This window comes from Mugil cephalus, chromosome 22 (assembly GCF_022458985.1).
Source record: "Mugil cephalus isolate CIBA_MC_2020 chromosome 22, CIBA_Mcephalus_1.1, whole genome shotgun sequence".
In the NCBI taxonomy this organism is placed as follows: Eukaryota; Metazoa; Chordata; class Actinopteri; order Mugiliformes; family Mugilidae; genus Mugil; species Mugil cephalus.
This window is the reverse complement of record NC_061791.1, coordinates 13,672,246-13,685,073: the sequence shown is the minus strand read 5'-3', so window position 1 is coordinate 13,685,073 and position 12,828 is coordinate 13,672,246. Positions and strand designations below refer to the sequence as shown.

The 12,828-nt window shown below is 41.3% G+C and overlaps 1 protein-coding gene across 1 annotated transcript in view; it reads left to right on the top strand.

Moving 5' to 3' along the window:
- The window catches only part of LOC125000115 (copine-8), a 95,576-nt gene that overhangs the window by 36,543 nt on the left and 46,205 nt on the right, over positions 1 to 12,828 (top strand). The window contains exons 5-6 of the mRNA XM_047575487.1: positions 106 to 145; positions 6,559 to 6,635. Coding sequence (XP_047431443.1) covers positions 106 to 145; positions 6,559 to 6,635 — 117 coding nt within the window. The remainder of the gene's footprint in view (positions 1 to 105; positions 146 to 6,558; positions 6,636 to 12,828) is intronic.

Genomic DNA, 12,828 nt, shown 5'->3' with positions numbered 1-12,828 from the left:
CCCCATTACTAATTTACTCTCTCTGTAATCCCTTTTGTGTTCCCAGCTGAGCTCCTGCCGCCTTCCATCACTCTCTAATGCACTCACTCTCCTATTTTTCTTTAGGTACGACGTTGACTCCAAGAGCGCCAACCTGTCGAAACACGTGAGTGCTCCTCCTGTGTTTTTGTTTGAAGCGGAAAAGTTCACGTTTATTTTTGTCCCTTTTGCCCATTCTCTCACGTGAGTGTTTTGTGATTGTGATTGCTGTCCTCGCCATTACCTCCCATTAGCCTCGTTTCAGCCACATAACAGTAATTTGGCCACGACAATGAGTGTGTTTATCATCTGCTGCAACTGCACATTCCCTGTTGTTGGCTTAGAAATTTAATACGTCCACCCTGCTTTTGTCCATTGATAGCAGTGATTACGGTAACGGTAATTAGAAACAACAATGTGGTAACTTGGTCCTTGTTGGCAAGCAATTATAGCTGTTACCTGCCTGCTGCATCATGGGGATTATAGTTCAACGAGGCAGCTTTTACCTGGTTTTATTTTTCATTTATTTAGCACGTGTACTGTATTTTTTTAAGGTGTCAGTATATCAGAAAAATTGTGGTTACAACCGTACTCGACACATTAACTTGCACTTTAAGAGTTGGATGAAGAAATTGATGTTTAATGGTCCCATATTATACAAAATTAAATTTATAAAGGTTTTCTAAGTCCATAGACTGTGTATGAGGCTCGATAAGTGAAAAAATTCTGTCACTTCCCCCACTTGCTTGCGCCACTTTTTAGCAAATGTGTGCTCAAACAGGCGAATGCTAGATTTTTCCCTTATTGACTTTGTGCGGGGAAATTACCACTCCCTCAAAACTGATATGTTCAAACTGATATGGTTGAATGACAGCCATGGTCATAAATCCACCGTAACCATTAGCGGATGATAAAGCCACATGGAGAGGGGCGTGAAATAGGCGTGGACACACACAGCTCATTAGCATTTAAAGGTACAGACACAGAAACAGCCTGTTCTCAGCAGAGCTCTCTGGAGCGACTTTTTGACTGGCTAAAAGTCAGGACCAAGGCTGAATTTGGGGTAATACACTTATTAAAACAATGATGTGGGACCTCTGACACCCTTATTTTTTTGTTAAAAAAAATGTACAATATGGGACCTTTAAGTTGTTAACTTTGATACATTCAGTGAGCTTCACCCCACCATGGTCTGACTCTTACCTTGTTTATACACACCAGTCTTCCTGAAATCGGCTTTCTGGTGATATCTGAGATGTGTTTGCACAGGTGGTTTCTGTGGCAACAGATAACATTCACCCGAACTGTCCAATACAAGGAAGTCACAGCAACAATACAAATCATAGAAGGCCACAGAAAACAATAGAAAAAGCATGGGAAAGAAAATGGATATCAGTTTTATACAGCTGTCATTTCCATCCTCTTTTCTGGCTGGCTTCTCATTTATATGCAGCACCTGTGTATAAATAAATGTGTATGTCTGTGAAGAAACTAATTTTAAGTCCCACTCACTTGACTTTTCTGTCCCAGCCTGCGTCTAAGCAGAGCTGCAGATTGCCTCTGTTGCTTTGCCTCAAGGCGACACACTCCAGGCTTCCTTATCAGTGCTCATACTTTTGTGTCTGGCCCAACCTGTTTACACACATAACACATGACTAGATACACAGAAATGTGACCACAAAGGGTCACAACCAAATGGAACCTGATGTTGATTATTGGAAAGAACAACAAAAACCTCAAAACTCCTTAAAAGATGAAAACAACTTAATTTAATGTGTCATTAAAGCCCACAGTGTTTTCATTTCATTATTAATTTCAGGAATTTACCTTTTCTTTCTTCATTTTTACAACTGCCTGTGTTTGGCGTGTCCTTAACGACAAAAAATGGAGAAGTGAGAGCATTTGAGGGACTTTGACCAAAGAGCCAAATTGTGATGAGACAACTGGGTCATAACAATTGTTTGAAGGAAAAACGGTGACTTGGCAAGGTCCTTCTATGGTTCACTGAAAACCATGTGATCCAATCCAACTGACGAGCTACTGTAAGTCACACTGCTAAAAAAAAACAGTTCTGGTTGGATCTCATAGAAATGTCCTAGGTCCAAATGTGCAGTTGGTTTTGTATGGGGTTGCTTAGGCTCAGACCAGTCAAGGTGCCTATGATGACCCCTCTCCAGGTTCTAATTCTTCAATGGACATGGACAAATGGAAGAAGGTGGCCTTCTCTGATAAATCTTTCTTTTCCATTGTGTGGATTGGCAGCTGCCTCTGCATCATTTGGACATTTGGAAGGAACATCCCATTGCTGTTGTCTTGAGGATGTGCTTATTCTGCAAGAATGTTGAAGTGGTGGTGCATATCAAAGTAACAACCACATAAATATTTCGTAACTACCTCTGTGCTGCGTCTTAGCTGTTCCAGGGGTTGTACAGACTAGTCCATTCACTCTGTCGACGTGACGCTTTAAGCTTCATGTCGACTAGTCATTTATCACGGGACAATTGCAACATGGACGCCACTGAGAGGACAGGTGAGGAGCCCAGTGGGTCATTGCAGCAAATTAGTAGCGTTTAATCTAATCTAATCTATTTGGAAATATTTCACTAAAGATGAAGCCCATTCCACTGTGTCATGATAAGCCAGTCCTGGCTGGCAGCCAAAGTACGACTCTCGGCACACTGAGGCTGGCAGAGGAACAGTCCAAATCCTCTCGACAGCAGTGAATCAGTGATCAATTAACAACAAATTCATAAGTGAAAGAAATTTTTAAAACCTCGCTACATTATCTCATGTAAAGTTCCTAGTACTGCACTCTTTGGACAGAGATTTCATATATATATATATATAGCCACTCCAGCAGCTCCTGCTAACAGAGACCACTGTTGCTTCCACCTTCCACATGCTTTTTGTTTAGCCCTTGGTAGACTTTCATATTCCTTCTTACTGTTGCTTTCACTCGGGATCAATACATCTCACACTCTTTCTCCAGCCTTTCTCCACTACCCTCAGAGGTATTTTACATTTTGACCTTGGCACTTCCAGCCTATACTCTGCACAGATGTTTTTCTAAACTATTCCAGCCACTTGTTCATGGCGTTCACGTATGTCCTCTCAGACTTTGTGAGTGCGGGCAGCATCCTGGCCAGTGTGCCTGTGTTTTTCGCTCCAATCACCATCAATAATGAGTTAGGCAAATGTTAAGTAGCGCAGATGACGTTGGCGATACTGACGCAGATTTCAGATTTTATATTTGCAGATTTAATGTAGCAAATGAAAGGCGCCAAATGCGCTGCTGGCATTTGATGGATGAAGATAAGTACTACAATGAGAAACACTCACTGTCTCCAAAAAAGCACTCTGTTGCTATTTCCCTTAAGGATGTTTCCCTCCTCATTTTATGTCACTTTGATGTCTCTCTTGACGCAGTCCATTCTTCTTGTCCTGCCCTTATCTGTTTTGTTTTTCTTGTCTTCCACCCTCAAGATTGTATTCTGTCACATTTTTTATCCTATTCCTTATGCGATACCCTTGTTCTCTCACCCTTCTCTCATCTCCCGTTTCCCTCCCTCGCTGTATATTTGCTCTCCTTTGCTAGTTGTCTGAAATCAATAATCTCATAAAAGAAGAGACACGGCTGCATACTATCTGAGCGGCCTGGAAGCGGATCTCAAGGGGGGAGGAGGGGTGAAGCCAGAGTGCCTACCCATTAGACGGTGTTTTAGCATGGGAATGGTAGTCTGCGGGCACACCTGGGAACTGAGGGAACTGAGTGAGAACGAGTGTGCAATATAGAGGGGAAGAGTGAGGGTGAGATAAAACACACAAACACACGGTCTGTCCTGTTTATGAGATACACCAACATGCACCGTGGTATGAAGATGAATAGGTCAACACGAGTCCATCTATTCTGAATATGTTTTAAGTCGATGCTGAAAATTAATTGAAGGTTTATTTATTCCAAAATGCTTTTCTGTTAAGATAGTAGGCTGGTTTTGGGTTGTAATGATATGAAAAATTCCTCTGCCAGATGTTTTTTAGCTCTTTACTTCATTAGCAGGGACGTAGTAAGGGACTCACTTACTTTCTGTGAAAGCCTCATTACAATCTGGAACGATATCCATTCATCAACAGCTCATTAAGGTGTATAATTAAAAACTTTTATAACCTCTACAACCGCATTTCTTCATATCGAATAGTAAATATAAACCCCACTCAAAATGAATTATTTCAGAATTATAACTAAAGCGGTATGTTTTGGCTTCTTATTTCCAAAACACGGCGCAGTCGACGCTAAACAGCTGCGATTTTCCTAATGAATGATCATATGGAAAAGCGGATTCCAGCTGTGTGCTTTCACCTGCTGAGAGAAAGATGGATCACTGTAATGAAGACATGTAGCTAACATTTACTTAAACATGAGGAGCCATCCTGGGAACCCGGCTCTAAGTGTGGGTTTTTATGTTGGTTTTTCCGTTGGTCGGTCCTCCACTCATGGCCACTGTGCAGCGTGTTACACTGTTAAATCTGTGAAAGTGTGTGTAGGCATGAGGAATCTTTTTGAATTATCGTGATCTCCATAATCCTTTTTACTTATCCTCTCGTGCTACAGGATTGGTAGTTGTGTTTTTCATTGAAATCTAAATCTCTACTGAATGCAGAACATTGGCATCAGATTTGAGATTGAAATTCTTTTGTACATTTAAACCATCCAAGTGAGCAAACTTGAAGCAGTGGGCCGCCATACAAGGTGCAATGGAAGCAGTCTGGGAGGATTTAGAACCTCGCTTCCCAGGTTCCTAGGTTCTAGGTACCTATAACTTAATGGTCCCAAATCTGCTTTGTTAACCAGAGCTCTACCGAGAATAAAACGTAATAACTGGGTGGCCTTTTATTTTGTGCAGAAACCACGTTGATTGTAAAGGTGTCCAATGCTTAGATTTATGACAAAAGAATTGTGAGACTCCCAGAGCACTTAGCATGGCTTCTATTGGGATCCACATTGAACATGAGAAGTCAACGGAGTGCTTTTGATGGATCAGGCATCAATAACTGTGAGTGGTTTGTGATTCTTCGCTGCAGTTCCTACAAAGCCACCCGGTTCCTAATGGGCCTTTCACATCAATCACTGGGTCACTGGATTAGTCACAATTGTGTTACCTGATTTGGTGAGTCACTTAACATTCATTGAAATGGAAATCTTTGAGGTTGACACTTACTTTGAAGAGCTGGCAAACAATGAGTGGCTGGATATTTGTCTGATTGAAACCGCTAACTCTGCCAGAGTATGAACATAGACTCAAAGCACCAAAAAGCTTTTTTTTTTGTGTGTGAATTGACCTTTAGTCTTTTGGTAGCGTAGCAGCAAATCTGTTCATAACAAAACTGGTTAAAGGTTCCAGATCATCTGCAGAGTAAACTTGTAAAAAGACATTAGCGTTGACATGTATTCAGTTTATTCTCCTTAAAACTGACAATTATTTTTGAACTACGTGCATCACGCTTCTTCTCCTCCTCCGCTGTGGGTCTCAGTCTTATCTACCAAACAGTTGATTTTTCTGTAACATTACTGAATGGAGTTACACCCACGCAGCTGTATTTTTCACATTAAATCTTTTTCTAGCCCATGCTGTTATATATTTAGCCATTAGTTGCACCCAGCCAATTTTCCGATGGACCTCATGCCGACAACATCCGCGGTTGCTAGGTGATTTGTGACTTTGTCGCAACGCTTTCGACATCATAACCAGGGAAAAAATATCAAATAAACATTTCCGAATGTTATTTCAGAACATATTGAGGCCAAAACAAATAGTTTGTGGCGTGAATGTCTGCATCTATTCAACAGACAGCTAGACTGGCAGATACTAAACTGGGTAGATGGAAGTGAAGACGAACAAAAGGGGCTAATCAATGGAGCAAAGAGAATCCATTATGTTAGTGCTGCTTAGAGATACTCCACTCAGATATTAGACACAGTGTCCAATAATGACAAATGGTGTCACCCCCGGCGACAGACGAATGAAGACAAAATAATAGCTTCTATACGTTTAGAGGAGAGGGGTCTGACACCGGCTGTGTGCTTATAGACGTGACGTACCCTTTCTTGTTTCGTGAAGGTTAACATTTTACAGTATTTGATGAATTCCACATTGTCATGGAAACAAAGACGTCTTTTCCATGACACGTACATACTTGCCATACCTATGTATTGTACGGTCCCCTCCGTCTCTTTGCCTTTCTCTCAGCATCAGCTGTGAAGCTCCAATATGTGATGGCAGTTTAATTTACCAGGAAAGTGAGCAAGGGAGCAGGCTGGGGCAGGTGTGAGGGCTGGTGGGTGGACTCAGTCTGCTTGCTAATATTATCTTTCAATGGAGGTTTCACGGAGGTAATCAAAAGGCTTTGGGCCTGTAGGGATGCGCCGCGTAGGGATCAGGGAGTCGGCCAATTTTTGTCGCCTCATGTTTGTGAGTTGTGAAGAATAGTGTGTTTTTCTTATGTTTTTTTAATGGCCTCACTTTTCTCTCATTGACTCTGCAGGACTTTCTGGGCCAGGCTCACTGTACTCTGGGAGAGGTTGTTGGATCGCAGGGGAGTCGCTTGGAAAAAGCTCTCGGGTGAGTAGGCGTCAGAGAGAGATTGCTGATATTTTAATGACTGTCTGACCAAAAGAGGATGGTGCTCACTTTAAACTAAATCGAGCCTCAGTCAGTCGTATTTTCCCTGCAGAGCATACTGAAGAACCAAGGAGTATCCTTAGGGAGTCACTGTGTTCAAGCACTGACTGTGTGTTTATCCGCCACAGCTCCATCTTTTATGAAGACTCTCAATGAAAAACAGTCACCTGAGGGAATTTGCTTTTATTTTTTGTCATTGTTATGAAGTTTGCTTTCATTCTCAAAGATGTGTGGTGAGTGACAGACTGTTTCTCACCGTCTGTGAGTGTTGTAAACCCACCAGTCTTACTGTAAACTAAGGCGACTTGTCAACAACCTTTGTGAAAGTCAGTATACACACGAGAAAAACACCAAAATCCTATGAGCTAATTAACCTGCAGTCACAGATCAGTGGATGAAAAAGTTCTAAAATGTAAATGAAACTACGCTAAGGAACAGTGCAAGCCTATGATAGCTGCTGATGAACATCCACACAAATTCGCACATGCGTGACCTTAGCTAGAATTGTCATACAATCCTACAAACACTAAGCCTCATTACACGGATGGTGCCCCACAGGCTTGTTAGCCCACATGTCCTCTGAACTGCAGATTTAGAAACGTATGTAAAGGTCTGCACTGTATGTGCGCCTTGAGTGTGTCTTGAATATTCCAATGGGAAAGGTCTGAATGTCACATTTCTGTAGAGTAATAACGTCCTGGGAAGGAGGAGGTCGGGTGGATGGATGGGTTCACAAAACATATGACTTTACTGTGTGTTTTTTTACAGTAACCATAACAACAAAGCTCCTCTTACCTGTAAAAAACATTTTATCTTCACCACAAGGTTTCCCTCTAGACACGTCTAACAGGTCTTCAACAGAGGGTCTAGGTGGGCCTCGGTACTGCAGAGGGGGGAGTCGCAAAATCTTTGGTTGATTAGATATTTTTAATTTTTAATTTTTATTTTAATTTTCCCACACAAATTTAAATTTCTTTAAATACAGACAGAAGATCATTCAGTGGTACAGACGCTGCCTGAATAGCAAACTATTTCACACATTGTCACACTAGCCAAGACCTGTCAATCTAAGCCTTTTGTACACAGTAGGCCCCGCCCCTATTGCTGCTGAGCCAATCACAAAGCCGCATATTACACGCTGAGTGTCAGGTTCCTCGCAATTGGCCGAGATCCCATTCAGTCTCCAGGTGCCCCCGAGAGGCACGCTGCAATATCAGCAGAAGAGAAGCTAACAGTGAAGCTCGCTCCCATCAGTCAACTATTGAAGCCAAAATGTATCACTATATCACTTGGAACAAAAAAATAGAAATAATAAAAACAAAATGCTATTTGAACCTGTATATTAGATAGATGGATAGATAGATGCTTTTTTCCCAAACTGGGAAATTTCACAGTATTCTTTGAATAGCTTAATTTTGAGTGCAGAATGCTAATAATATGATAATAATAATGTATATTTATAATTTGCAGTAGTCTTAATTTAGAACACATAAAGTAGGTAGGGGGTTCCTACTTAATCTCTCGATCAGAAAAAAACGTTGAAGACCCCTGATCTAGACCCTATTGATGATGCTCAGAGCCTGGTGACCTGACCAAATAAGGAAAAATAAAGTTATGCTCCTCTTAAGCTTTAGTTTCCTGCTGATGTGCATGAGAGCACAGAGTTTAAGAAACATTGCTTTGATTAATGATAATAGATTCTGTATTACCACTGTCACAGTTCATCTCAAAACTTACAGAAGTATTAACTTGAATCAAGTACCATTATTATTACAATATTAAAGTATTATGCTTTATTATTAGCAAGATTAGCTACCAAAACAGCTTCTTAAAGATCCATTGTTTATTTGCTGTTTATCCATCATGCCCATTCTCTCTCTCTCTCTCTCATGAAGAAGCCCACTTGTCTCCTTTCCAATTGTGTCTTTTTAATCCAATTGGCTTGTTGAGATTTAAAATGAGAGGGAACATCGTCACTAAACATTGTCAAGAACCTGGCAACCGGGCTCCGTGTGTCTTTTTGGTGTGTGTGCGCTCCAGCGTTCCTCTTCATTTCAAATCAACAGTCATCCATCTGAGTAAGGATCGCCATGGTGATTGCAGTGGTAGGTTTCCCACTCAGAGGGAAGGAAAGACGTGGGGCGGGAGAGAGCGAGAGAGCGAGCGAGAGAGAGATAGCACCTGTCTGTGCATGTGTGTGACTCCTAGTGCTTATGTGTGCTACACGGACCTCTGCAAAGTGCAGAACTATGTTTTCTACCCTGAAAGCTTGACTCAAGAAACCCTCCACATCACTCTTGATCTTCCACACACACGCTCCAGAGGAGATTTTATCGAGGCTGCTTGTCAAAGCTTCTAAGAAAGGGCCGCACACTAATCCATTAGAATTGGATATTTAAAAGTATTATTAGGGTTGTAAATTGTCATAAAAATCATTGCATTTGTGAGAGGTTTTTAAATTGCCAGATAAAACTGAGCTGGGTTTAATTATATAATATCTTTTTTTTTTTTTAATTCATTCAAGTGGTTTGCTCTGCATGTTCACCATCAACCACCACCCGCTACCAGTGATTTAACCCAAAGGTAACAGGGTTCAGGAAGAAAACCAGTCATTAGATAATTAGCGGTGATGCTAAGCTATAGTAAGCGATGCGACAGGTGTGCATGTTGATATGCACTGTATTATATTTGAATACCATTTAAATGATTTTGATAAATATCAGTATTTGAAAATCAGTCCAGACCAGACAGGCAAATGCTAAATAGGCCAACAAATACATTAATAGCACCAAAATCATATGAAAACTCATTAGTTAACCCTCCCATTTAATTGTGCATTTTATTTAATAATTGACCGACGTTGCTGCACATATAAAATATATTCCATGATATAGGTTAAAGTGTCCAGTGATCTGATAATAGCTTTTACCCTTCAAATGCAGAGGACCGTCTTCCTCAGAAATCAAATGCTCAAATTCTGGCAAACATAATTATGCCTGCGAAGATGAATTACGTTTTTAGGCAATTCAGAGAGAAGACCGTTTGACAGTTAAGGAAAATACAGACTGCGTAATTACAGTGTAGGAACTGTGAAGACTTTCACTTTTCATGTGTTGTTCCATGTCACTGCAAATACATGTAGCTAAAAAAAATCATCAAGGCGGAGCGACATGCTTTTATTAAAGTCACTTCTTCCTCACGTATCATATCGATCTTTTATAAGCAGCCGTGAGTGATTTGGTGCAAAAAATAGAAACGCTGTCAGCATTTATTTAAAACAAAGGTTCGGGCGCCACAGCTGTTGCGGTTGTCGTCTTTCTGGGGCCGCGCGCGTCGCTTTACGTGTGTCTGTACGAATATGTGTGCGTTTGACAGACACACACCTGCAGCCTGACATGACAGGGGAGCACTTTAACAATTTTAATGAGTGCTAATTACAACTAATTACATTGTTCAATCAAACTCCAGTGGGCATTCGGGAGCGTGTGCGAGTGAAGAGAGAGACGGCGGCAGCGACTGGGAGGAAAACACACTGACAGTCCTGCAAGGCAGCGCTCCTTGCTGACTGGCTGTTTGTGTGTTGTCAAATCTTTAGATTCGAGTTCTTGAGTTCAATTGCCTGCACACAAAATTGTATTTTTCGTAAGATAAACAGACGTTTATGTGTACAGGGATAAATTTCTTTTAATTGTTTAATGTATGTGGAGAAAAAAATATGGCGTACAGTACGTTGTTTGGCTCTGTTTTGGTTATACCAGGCTATTGTTTTTAGCCATTGTTAGCGCGACATGGACTTGTAGTTCCCATATAACACATGAAAAACTTTCATTTCAACATATGTATGTGGAAAAATAATATCTGTACGACCGATTTGATGCAACGAAAACTAATCAGAAGTGCTAATAAACGGAATATTACAGGAGCTTCTAATTACTGTTTACACACAGAGAGCGGCCATCTTGGTAACTCAGCTCGGGGGTAGTGAGGATTTTATGACTTTCTGAGCAGAAAATCTGACTTCCAGTTGAATATTCCCACCTGCAACTCGGACAATCTGACTTCTTAGTACAAATGGAACGCGCCATCTGTCCCCACCTACACACTGTAACACATGTCACATTAACTGCACGTTCTTCTCAATATGATTTACTTTTTTTTGTTAAACTCTGCATCTCCTTCCATATTTAGAACAGATTTTGTAATCATTATAGTAAAAAAGACATTTCAATTACCCTGTTGTAGTGCTTTTGTGATTTCATTTTTATTCTGACTTTGTGTTCCCTGCTAAGCTAAGCTAAGATAAGCGACTCCTGCCAGTAGCTGCTTATTTTCATCCTCTTATCTAACCTTCAGCAAAGAAGCTAATATGAAAGTTTCCCAGAATTACCAACTATGGCAAAAACACTTATCATTCCTGTCCCCTTTTGTCAAGCCCACACACTTAGAATTCTGATTCGGATAAAGTCATTATTTAAAAATTGTGCCGTGTGTTGAAACTAAAGAAGACTTTCAAGCAAATTAATGTGTTAGTCTTACTCTGTGTTTGGTTAAATTAGCATGAGAACTGGTTTAGTAAATACCACTTGAGACATCAAATTTGCATTTCACTGCTAACAACGTTTTAGCTTGAATCACTGCTGCTGCTGGTCCTCAGTGATTATTTTTAAATATGTCGAGGGGCTTCACCACATTGCACTTCTTCATGTTTCTCCATTTTCTTCCTTCTCCTCGGCAACTTACTTACACGTCACTTTTGCTTTTTTTTTTGTTTTTTGACTCTTTTGTTCCAACGTACAAGATCTACAAGTTCATTTTAAGTGGGTACAGGGTCAGAGACGAGCTCCGGTGAGCTATGTAAGAGACAAGTGGGCTACAATTTTACGACAAAGACCAAACGCACACAGGCTGATAGCTGTGAATATAAACCTGATTGTGAGCATTTGTAAAGCGGGGACAAAGGAAGTCTTTATCTGCCTCTGGTGTGACATGGATTTGATGTCAATGTTCCCTTTGTGAGTTAGAATTATAGTTATGAGCTTCCTCGTCAGGGAAAGACGTGTGTGTGTCTGTGTGTGTATTTTTGTCCGTGACCGAGAATAGATGTGTTTTTATAATGACAGCTGATATCTCATTCAGATGTTCTACCTTCGCTGGGGGAATATAATGAAAATGACATGCACATGTGTACATGCAAGCGTGTCACAGCGCAGCCCAGAAGTGGCCCAGACTTTAATTAGCCGTCTCTCGCTAGACGCTGATTGCAGATCCATGTGTCTTGATTAGAGGATTCACTGTGTTTCCTCTCTCACACACACACACACACACACACACATTCAGGGTAGAAGCACAAATATTCCTGACACGCTTCTCAACTTTGGAGTGTTTGATACCCTGAAAAAGGAGAGGAGAGCAATTTACCTGAGAGCGGTCGTGAGCCTGGAACAAATTTCCCACCCAGTGTTTGTTGCAATCATTCGCGTCACTTGACAGATATAGAAAACTAATCGTTAAAGACCTGATTTTTCACATGTTTTCTATAGTTAGAATAAATAGTGTTGCCATAAACCGGTGCTTGATTTCAGGGAACAACCTAAACTCTCAGTGGTTTCAGCACGACACTATCTTTTCCCCAGACGGGTTTAGCATAAAGCTGCAGGTTAGTTCAGTTTGTGATTATTGCGAGGAGTTCGAGCTTGTCTTCGTCACGCACTCTGTATGTCTATTAGTGTATGCATTGTGTAGGTAAGTCAAAAACCATGAGGTACAGTATTCATCTGTTAACTATGGAGTCCTTTCAGCCGCCACCCACGAATCGTTTTGTGCCAGATCTCTCTGCCAGAGTAATGGCCGCGCTTCTCTGAGAGATATTGTAACAAGAGCGATCTTTTGGGAAAATAACGAGCAGAGGAATCCCATTCGATATCCCGCCGCGGGGAGCCCAGCTCGGCGGAGTTGTCATAGCGACGTGAATTCTGGGCGCTCGTCTCTGGTGTGTGTGTGTGTGTGCGCGCGTGTGCGTCTTTAGCCATTTCCCCCTGCGGCGAGATGACATGAGACTGAGAGGAAGAGAAACAACAGGGAAGACACAGTGATGGAGAGATTTGCAAAGTCTTTATGTCGGGGGGAGTTCGCA